Here is a 10,370-nt window from a genome sequence, read left to right on the forward strand (position 1 = left end):
CACTGGCAGCTGCCACAGGAGAAGAGGACGGCCAGGCTGAGCAGTCAGAGGCAGATCCTGGACTGAAGGTTACCTCGCTGCTCCTGGGAAGTCCCCGGGTTTCTGGTCACAGGTCGTGCAGCCACTACCGTCTCACACTTGCATGCCAGGTGGTCCTCCAGGGTCACTGTGGCCTTCTTAAAGCTTGGCTTCTTCCGCACAATCTCAATCTTTCTCACCTGGAGGACAGAACCAACGAAGTAAGACCGCTTGGCAGGGGCTGAGGGAGCTGCCTGCCTGCTCTTCACACCCCAGCGTCCCCAGCGCGGAGGAATCTTTCCTCGAAAGCCTGAGGAACGGCAGGGCAGACACTGTGACCAAAACAATAGCGGGACCTTGCCCTCTGCCCTTCTCGTAGCTTTTCCATCAAAACAAGCCCTTCCCGACCTGGCCTCCCGCTTGGCTTGGCCACAGCCCCCCTCGGTGCTCTCAGAGAGGGAGAAAGGCATTTCCGGGCAGAGTGTGGAGCCTGTGGTGTCCTCATTCCTGGAGCGCCAGCCAAGGTCAGGGACTGTGGCAGAGGCTGGGAGATGGTTGTCTGGAAGGAAGTGAGGGGAGGCTATATCCAGGAGGGAGGCGGGAAGGGGGAGGTCAGCTGTCAGGTGTCCATCCATAGAGCTGGAAGCGTTGGGGACAGGAGATACCATGACAGTGGGTGGTGGGGTCGGGAGTGACACTCATAATCTCGGGCCCAGGGCCCAGGTCTGGGATGGAAGGTGGGCAAGAGGAAAGGGCACAGCTGACGGCAGGGGAGGGGGCGTGAAGTCACCAGAGCATTCAGCAAACGTGGGGCTCGCCAGCCAGCACTGGCCCTCTGCGTGCCTACCACCCAGCACCTCAGCTTAGCAGAGGTGTGTGGGTGAGGCTGGCCCGAGGGGTACAGAAACCTTTCCACATGAATCAGAAGGCAGCTGAGGCTTCTCTGACCCTGCCCTGCCTGGCATGAGGTCAGGAGCTCCTCAGGGCCGCCTCGACTCTAAAATTTCCCTTGAGTCAGAGTGCATACCCAATGTTTCCAGGAGAGAGGCAGGATGCAGCATTCTGACTGTTCTAGGGGCTGCCCCAGCTTTTGCAGAGTCTGTGGCCTAGAGGGTCTCTGCACCCTCCTTATTAAAGACACAGTTTGTCAAAGGGAGAAGAGAAGATGTTACAGACGCAGGGGGACCTTTCTCTCTGCAGAATAAAGAACCGACAGGCCAGAACGGGAGAGCTTTGGACCCCCAGCAGCTGCCCAGAACATCCTGAGTGTCCAATATGTTTCTACAAACATTCCTTTTTAAGAGACATTTTGGGATTTTTATCCCTGTAAAGAGTGAGGCAGTGCCCTTCACTTAATGTCCCATGCCCAGCCTGCCTGGAGGTCTGTGGCTTTTGGTCACAGTGGCTTGAGAGGTCATAGAGGACTCTTGGGCTGCCTCGGCACACCTGTCCAGAGAGCTTCCTGAGAGGGCCCTCTCTGGGCTGAGCCCCACGCCCTGCCAGGAATGCCTTTTGACACATTCAAGAGCCTGGTCAGCGAGTACCAGCCCCAGCAGGGCAGCCCTTATCCTCCGTTGAGCCAGCCCGGGAGGGGGACGTAGGGCCTGCGCACCTGGACGTGTCGTAGCTGCACCTGGGTGGGGCGGCACTGCACGTTGCGATTGTTGCAGCAGCCGGAGCAGCGCTGCACCTCCACACAGGGCGGCCACACCAGGAAGTTGGCGTTGGTGCGGTCAACGAGGCGCCGGGAGATCTCAAACACCTCGGTGCGTGTCTTACACTCTGCGATCATGGCTGGCTCGGCGGCCACTGGGGAATCTGAAGGGAGAGGGAACCTCCATTAGGAGTCGGGGTGGAGGGTTGTTCACAGCCCCTACCTGGCAGGAAGTAGAGCACCTCAACATGGCGGGCCGACTCCCTCTTCCTTCCACGTCGGGGGAGGTTTTAAGTACTGGCTGTTATCAGCCGTGGGATTTGGGCAGGTTGCTGATGTGCTCTGAACCTCAGTTTCCCCATGTGCAAATGGGGGTGATGAGATCTACACCCAAGAACCACTGTCAGGATCCAGTGAGGGAATTCAGAGGGTGCTGGCATGTTGTAAATGTCAGTTTCCTTCCCCAGCCCTCACCCACTTCACTCTGCGATCTCACACCTTTATGGGTTTGCCCAACATGTGGCCCTAACTATTACCCTGTAACCACTTTACTTTCTCATTTTACACTGCAATCTATTCTGACATCGTTGCTTCTTTCGAAGCCACAGTTTCCTCATCTATGAAATGGGATAATAACAGTGCCTACATGGCACTTGCAGACCTAAGGAGTGAAGTGACTGAAGCCTGGCCTACAGCAAGCATACAGGCAACGCTGGGGTTTGTCATTATTCACATACAGAAAAACTGCGTCTCCAAGAGCTAAATTAGCTGCCCAAATTCACAGAGTGAGGAGTGGAACTCAAGCCACTGACTCTTATCTGGAGGCCTCCCAGCCACTATCTACAGTGTTTTGGGGGCTGCAGGTGGGCAGAGAGGAAGAGGAGCTTGGAGTGGGCAGTTGCGTCCCCTGATCTACATTCTCCTTTTGGTTTCTGCAGTACAGCAGGAGGCAGGTCCCAGGCTTTGCTCCGTGTCTGCTGTCCCAGGCCACAGCCCAGACATGCAGCAGGTGGCACTGGGTTCAACCCAGAAGAGGTGTTGGGATCCCAGCCCTACCGCATGCTAGCTGTGTGACCACAGCCACCTCTCTACCTTCCTTGGGCTCTAGTGTCCAACTCTATAAAATAGGGTTAACAATGTCTATCTCTAGGGTCGAAGTATGAGCAGATGAACTTAAAAGATTATATTTAGGAAACAGTGTGTTGGGGGTGGGTGTGATGACAACTCAGTACAGGGTATTTAAGGATGCTTTCTCTCTTAGCTTAACTCATTCCTAAGTGTGGGACAAATGGGGCCCACCCTCGCAGCCTCAGGCAGGCTGCGTGCCCCAGTTCTCCTTCCCTGGCTCCTACTTTTGAGGGATCCCTGTTCTCACCCTCAGTCTTACCTAAGCTCCTTCTCCCTCGGGATAAGCTCTCCAGCTTGCCTCCGGAATGGGACTGGGTCAAATTCAGGTCCAACTCAGCCCCGTCTTCATCTGCAAGAGAAGGCATAGTCAGACACACTCTGATAACTGCTGGCTGGACCGACCACGGGGTGGGAGCCCCAATGGGGGCTCTGGGCAGGCGGGAGGATTGCCTCTCGCCCCTCACTGGGACCCCACTCCAGAGAACACTCCTCTTCTGGCTCCCTTCCTCTGAGGAGGGGCCCTCCAGGCAAACCCCAGGGTGGCCACAGAGTTGAGGAGGTGGTGGGGCCCTGACTGTATCCTCGGGGAGCCTCAGCCCTACTCTGGGTTCTTCAGGCACATTTTTGGACAGAACCCATGTCAATGGAGTTAAAAATAGCCCTTCCCTTTTGCTACTGTAAGCGAACGCTCCTCAGCTTCCAGGGCAGGGCAAGGACCCAGAGCTCTGAAGGCCATTTTCCAGTGCCCCTCCACCCAGCGTTCCCATAGGAAGTGCTGAATGGAGAAATTCCCATAATCCCCAGGGGGGACCAGCATGCCCTGGACACAGCCCCTCTGGAGCCCCTGACAATGGTCCAGTTGGGCGGGAGAGAGGGTGGGAGGGTGACGGAGAGAGGGGTGGGGACTGAAGGCAGAGAGAGGTGGGGAGCTGGAACTGCTGGGATGGGGGCACCCTCACCCAGCGCCCTTCTAGGTCTTGGTCTCTCTCCATCTCCCAGTCTCCCATTGTTTTTCTGTCTCTTTCCCTCTAACCTTTTGCCCCATGTCTGCCCTAAGCTGTACCTTTATTCCTAAGGTCACAACTACAGCTCCTTTCTCTAGCCTGAAAGGTCCTCATCTCAGCACTCCTTAGAAACATCCCTCTGTGTAGAGAGGCAGCCGGAAGCCAGCTTGTCGGAGATGAGGGTTGGACAGGAGGACTTTGGGCTTGACGTTGAACGGTGGGCAGACTCTTCTAGCTCTCTGATGGCTGAAAGCCAGCAAATCAACTGAAGGGTGCCAGGGACCAGCTCCTGTCCCCCTCCACACAGTACCTCAGGCTCACACTGTCTCCCCATCCCACTGACCCTGCCAATAATAAAGCTTCTGCTCGTCCCTGTGGGCTCCCAAAGGGCCCTGTTTAGAGCAGACTTTCCTAAAACTGATGCATTTCCGTCTAGCCTATTGTCCCACGACAGCATGTCTGTCTGTCTCTCTGGCTCCATTCCTTTCTCTCTGCCATCTCTGGAATGTCCCTGGTTGGGAGGAGATGGGGAAAAGATGTGCTTTGTGGAAAGGTTAAGTTGATTAGGAAAAAATAGCCACATGGTTGCCTCGAAACAGGCCTGCTATTGAAAACCTCGTCTTCCCCATCCCGACCCCCACCCGGGGTGTGGAGGGGCTATTTGAGGGTGGGGGCAAAGGACCTTGGAAAGAAACAGCAGAAAAGCTAAATTTGGAAGTTGCCCCATTGTGTTGGCCAGGGCTGGCCAGTCGGGCATGGGGTGGGGGTGTGGGAGACGTCGGGTGGGGGGCCTGGTGAACAATAGGTGGGCGCAGCTGGGGCCCCCTCCCGCCTGCATCATCGGGCCCCAGGCATAGGCGGGTTTGAAAGGGCCCGGGGAATGCTTTTGAGAGGGAGCCAGGGGCCCAACAGGGAGAGGAAACAAAGGCAGGAAATGCTGTCCCCCGTAGATAGCAGTCTCGGCAAGGATTACAAAGTGACAAAGAGACAAAACCCCAGAGGGAAGGGGAGCTGGGGGTGCAGGGGGGTGCTGACCAGGGCTCCAGGGAACAGGCCAGAGGTTAGAATAGAATGGAATTTGCTCTGAAGACAGCGTTTATAAATACATTCCCGACACAGCCTGCCAGCCCCGCCACGTGTGTGCCACCAAGCACGTGCCCATTCTCTGAGTGCCCTCTTGGGCACGGGCAGGGCTGCCCACTGGTCCCGGCCAGGTGTCCCCGGGAGACCTTGTAGAGTGGGCCCTTGGCCAGAGAGACAGGGAGGTGGCTCCTCCAGCACCACCCTCCCTGGCTGAGTCCACACCTGGATACTCATGGGGCAGATGCCCTGGGCACCTTCTCCCTGCCTGCCCCCTCCCAGAGCCCCACCCTCTGCAGCACGCCAGAGCCACATGTGGGTGCTTCTCCTGCCACACCCCACGTCCTAGGTACTAGCCTGTCTGCCCATTCAGCCCTGCCCCAGACAGGTGTGGCCAAGCCTACCCTTGGCTGCCAAAGCCTCTGGTTCTCTGGATGTCACAAAAGAGGGGAAGGCCCTTGCCCGGCACCCACTCCCCGCCCAGCTCCCGAGAAGTCAGTGGAGGGCTAGAGCCCTGGGCAAGGATTCAATTTACCTACGGAGTCTCCGTGCAGCAGGCGCTGGAGGTCATCAAAGGAGCGGATCGAGTGGTCACTCAGCATCTCGTAGAGCTCCTCGGGAATGGGGTCCCCCTGCCAGGCAGACACGTGGGAGTAAGAGCTTTCCAGTCGTGGCCCACTTCACCCGAACAGACACTACCCGCTATAGAAAGTTCCCACGGGGTCTCTTGGACACGGACAGTTGAACAGCCAGGCTGGGGGGGGGGGAGGGGCAGGAGGCAGACTCCAGGCCTGACAACCAGGAACACAAAGGCCTGAGGGCCAGCATCTGCCGAAGCCTCGAAGACCCAGCTAAGATGCTGCACCTTGTCTCCAAATAGGACCCTCAGCTCACTCTGAGTTAGATTTGCTTGTATACATCCGCCACCCCCAACACACTACAGGTTCTGGGAAGCACCATAGTCTTTATGCTTCTCCTGCACAACTGACAGCTAATGACAGCCAGCGTTTGACATGGGAGAGCTAATGATCAGAGATAAGAAAACAGAGGCTCAAACAGGTGACACCCTTTGTCCGAGTCCTATGGCCGATTATCAGCAGAACCTGCATTCAAAACCCCATCCGATAGCACAACCTATACACAAGGTTTTTCATCAAGGCCTGTAGAGTCAGACGGTCTCAGGAGGCCACAGGTCCTCATGCCATCTATTTAGTCTCTTACTTAAAGAAGAGAGAAGGGAATCCTCAGATGCGGCCGGGAAACCTGAAAGCTTACCCGTGCCCCATGCCCAAGCACACCCTATTTTTAGAGGCTCTCTGGCCTGTTACCAAAAACACTTGAAACTTAATAAGCACTTTAACAGGCCCCACTCGGAGCCAGGCTTCCTCCAGGGAAACCACAGGGCCCACAATGACATGAGAGCAGCTCGATAGGAAGGATGCGGCCACATCCCCCACGGTCCAGGGAGACCCGAGGGGCTGATGCTAGAGGTCTAGAGAAAGAGGTGAGGGCAGGTGAGAAGCTGAGAAGTACAATCTGGATACCCAGCGCCTCAGGGCAAAGAAAACACATAAGATGCAACTGTACATCCGAACTCACACCCAGACAAACACACACGTTGACGCGTGCGCACACACAGGATGGCACGGTCTCGTTGAAGGAGCCCTGGGAGGGTGTCTGCTGACTTGACTTACCGCTGTTTAACCTTGGGTCTAACAACTCAGTCTCCCTGAATTGAGGGAGGGGCCCCTGCTCTCCTTGGCTCACTGAACACTCCAAGGACTAGAGCTCTGGGAGGCTTAGAGCAGGTCCTCTCACTGCCTGACAGGGGGATGGTGGGGGGGGGGCGTGTGTGTGGGGAGGTCATTTCACCTGGAGGCCAGCCCCAGGGGGCTCTCCCCAAAAGCTCTGGTAGGAGCCCAGTGCTTGATCAGTTTCTAGTCACCCTCCAAAGCTCCATTTCCTCGACACCTATGTGACTTATCGAGGTGCCTGGGAACACCTCCTCCAGGGGTTCCACCAGGCCCAGCTCTGGCCACCCAAGTTGGCCTTGGAGCCAATGGACCCAGGGCAGAGTGCGGGCATAACCACTTTTAAAACGAATTCCTTAAAACCCCCGACCTCAGTTTCTTCATCTGAACGTGGAGCTCATCATCCTGGCTGGTGTCAGGGCTGTCAGGAGGTTCGAGGGAGGGAAGGCTGGGGGCCTGGCAGTAAGCTTGGCTGGGAGCTTGGGGTCTTTCCTTCAGGGTCCACAGCCATGCAGCCGGGGAGCCAGGGGCCGCATGTGTAAAAGGAGTGGCGTTGGCTTCGCTGTCCCTCACTTTTTTCCCTCATCTACAACACCAGGAGAGAGGCTACACCTTGGGTGGTCTCCAAATGTGGACACAGGATCCAACCCAAGAACAGAAGGCAAGCGGCTGATTGCCAGTTAAGCTCAAGGCAGGCCACTTCCCCAGGGGTTTCTGTCACCCCCAGAACTGGTGATCCAGAGAGCTGGAGTCCACCATCTCCTGCTGCTAACTGCCTGTGACCTCAGGTTGGTCACTACCCCTCTCTGGTCCTAGCTCTCGCCTGTGAACTGAGGGGGTCGTAGCCATTTGATTTGATTCTAATTCTGTCTCGGGTAGGCAGGAGAGGCAGCAGCAAAGGAAAGCCAAAGTGGGGGTGCCCAGCCAGGTCTCCAAGGCTGTTTGTGGTGGAATGAATCAATTAACTTCCCAGGAGAGAGGACTGAAGACCCAATACCAAATGGCATGTAGCATTCGTGCCAAGACCTCCTTGCCCACTGGAGAGCTGGCTGCAGTTGCCAGCCATTGCAGAGTAGGCAGACCCCAATTGGATCCAGCGGATACCTGGACCCAGCCTATAATACAAAAGAGATGATGTCTTATGGAAACAAACCCAGAACACGCCCCCGCCCCCCCCCCCTCCTACACACACACAGTCTGCATGGGGAAGAGCCCAGGACAGATACTGGGGAGAGGCACACAGTAGCTCCTCAATAAATACTGTAAAATGCATGGCAGACGCTCCCCTTTGCCTTGGGGTTCTCTCCTGCATGATTCCCCCACCTCCTCCTCTACCAGTAGGACCACCTGAGATAGTCTCCCACACACCCCCACCCCCACACAAATTGTCTCCTATAGAGTCCACTTTATTCTAAGCAGATGGGTCATTCCTGCACATGCTTCTAGTAATTTGGCCACTGGGTGCCCAGAACTAAGAGGCCCTGGATTTGATAATACCACAGCTAACTTTTAGTAAGTGCTGACTATGAGCCAGGCACTGAGCTCAATACTGTACTCTCAGTCCCAAGATGCTGGTGCTTTTTATCCCCATCTTCCAGGTGAGGAAGCTGAGGCTTAGAAAAACTAAGTAAATGGCTATAGGTCAACATGCCTGGTAAGTAGCAGAGCCAGGCCCCTCCCTCTTTCAGCCCAATGTGGATTGTTTTCAGTTCATGTCCACTCTTCACCCAGTGGACAGTAGAGGTCATAGAGCAGGGGGTGAGTGGCCCCCAGGGGCACTGGCCAGGTCTGGAGGCACTTTTGGTTATCACAACTGAAGGGTTACTACTGGTATCTAGTAGATAGAGGCCAGGGGTGCTGCTAAACATCCTACTATGCACAGGACAGCCTCCCCCACAATAAAGAATTGTCTGGCCCCAAATGTCAGCAGTGGAGAGGTTGAGAAACTGTAGTAGCTTCAGCTGCCAAGGAAGCCTGGCTTGCTGGAATAAGTCTTTTAACAACCTAAAACCTCAGCTTCTTTATCTTTTAAATGGGGCTAATAATACCTCACGGGGTTACTGGGAGGCTTAATTGCACCTAATAGAGCAGCCAGCAAATAATGGGAACTTAATGAGCTGTCACTGTGGTCATTGCGCATTCCTTCAGTGTGGCTCCTTTGAGGGCAGCAGTAGGCAACACACGCCTGCCTGTGTCTGCGCTGGTCGGCAGCGCAGGACTTTTTGAGGATGACAATGGGTGAGTGGAGAGCCGCCTGCCCATGGGAGTGTGTGTGGCTTTGCATTATCCCCTGTGCTGGGTCACAGGAAATGGCACCCTGGCCTCACAATGGCACTGCCCGTGGGGCAGTGTGGGCTGACAGTTCCCTTCTAGGCCTAAGGGCAGGTGATGGGTGGGGAAATTCAGCCTGTGGTCAGCTTCAGGAAGCAGTGCCCTGTGGGGAGACCACCTGGGTGCCTGCTTGGGGCCAAAGGCTCCTCTTTGTGTGGGAGGGGTGAGCACAGGGTGAAGGTTTTCCTGGGCACATGTTCTAGAAGACTCCTTAGGTGGGCAGCTCCCCTCAGAGCTGGCAAAGGAGGCTTGGCACTATGAGGAAACTGCCCCAGATCTCAGGCCTAGGGTTCCTGGCAGGGTGAGGGCGTGGCAAGGCAGCAGCTGGGGCACAGCCAGCCTTGGGAGCCAAGGCAAACAGCCTCCTCCCCAACCCACCCCACCCCCAACACCAGCTGCAGAAGGTAGGAAGCGTGAGGCCAGGTGAATTACCTGCTCCCAAACCAGGCTGGCAGATCAAAGGGGCTTGGACCCCACCCTCCACCTGGGCCCCAGTGCGCACCGACACACACTTCCCAGCGTGCGGTTCAATGAAGAGAGGACATCGCTCCTGGCCCAAGCAACCAGGGGCGTTGTCTATGGTTGGCAGACTGAGAAGCCGACCAGGCCTCCGAGCGCCAGCCTGCCTGAGAGTCTCAGGCCTAAATTAGATTCAACGCCAAAGCCAAGCCCTTTGAAGACGCCTCCTCTGGGCAGACCACAGAAGCCATTTAGACCCAGCCTTTCCCACCTACCATTTCCCTTCTCTATTTCTCCTGAGACCCTCCCACTCCCCCTACCTCTCCTTAACATGCGTCCAACCTCCCACTGGGCTCTCCACCTCTCCCTTGAGCAGAAAAACTGTTAGAGCAGGAAGAGAGGGGCCAGTGCAGCAATCCAATCCTGGCAGCCCAATCACTGCCCACCACCACACCCCACCCCAGCTCCCAGCACCAGGTGGGTAGGGCCCAGGATTCTGTATTGTCAAGAGGCCTGGTAACTCCGCGGCTCTTGGGAAAACTCTGAGTTAATGCAACCTTCTCATAAAAAACTGAGGCCCAGCCCAGCTCAAGATACACAGAAGCTTTGCAATCTGATTTTCCTTCTGTTTCTTCCCCTCTGTCCTGTCCAATCTTGGCAGCCCAAGTCCTAAGACAAGGAAAAGAAAGACAGGCTTGTCTCTCAAGGTGGGGGGTGGAGGGCTCGAATGAGGGTGCCTGGTGGAGGGCAGTGTGGCCATGCTAGGCTGCCCTGGGGTGAGGACTAAATGAGGCAGTGTTTATAAAGCACTTAGCAAGCGATAGATACATATTGGGGTCCCTCCCCCACCCCCAGGATTCACTGTCCTTTCCACAAATATTTAGACTATCCACCATGGGTCAGGCACTGTTCTAAGCATGGGAGATGGTGATGACTAAGACAAAC

At 55.9% G+C, this 10,370-nt stretch overlaps 1 protein-coding gene across 3 annotated transcripts in view; it reads right to left on the reverse strand.

Moving 5' to 3' along the window:
• The window catches only part of PDGFB (platelet derived growth factor subunit B), a 19,717-nt gene that overhangs the window by 5,119 nt on the left and 4,228 nt on the right, over nt 1–10,370 (reverse strand). For all 3 annotated transcript variants that reach the window (XM_019660610.1, XM_019660613.1, XM_019660611.1), the window contains 4 exons: nt 5,420–5,516; nt 3,060–3,149; nt 1,631–1,836; nt 74–218 (listed from right to left, as the gene is read on the reverse strand). In XM_019660610.1, the coding sequence (XP_019516155.1) occupies nt 74–218; nt 1,631–1,836; nt 3,060–3,149; nt 5,420–5,516 (538 nt within the window). The remainder of the gene's footprint in view (nt 1–73; nt 219–1,630; nt 1,837–3,059; nt 3,150–5,419; nt 5,517–10,370) is intronic.

The sequence above is a fragment of the Hipposideros armiger genome, unplaced genomic scaffold (genome assembly GCF_001890085.2).
Source record: "Hipposideros armiger isolate ML-2016 unplaced genomic scaffold, ASM189008v1 scaffold_321, whole genome shotgun sequence".
NCBI lineage: Eukaryota > Metazoa > Chordata > Mammalia > Chiroptera > Hipposideridae > Hipposideros > Hipposideros armiger.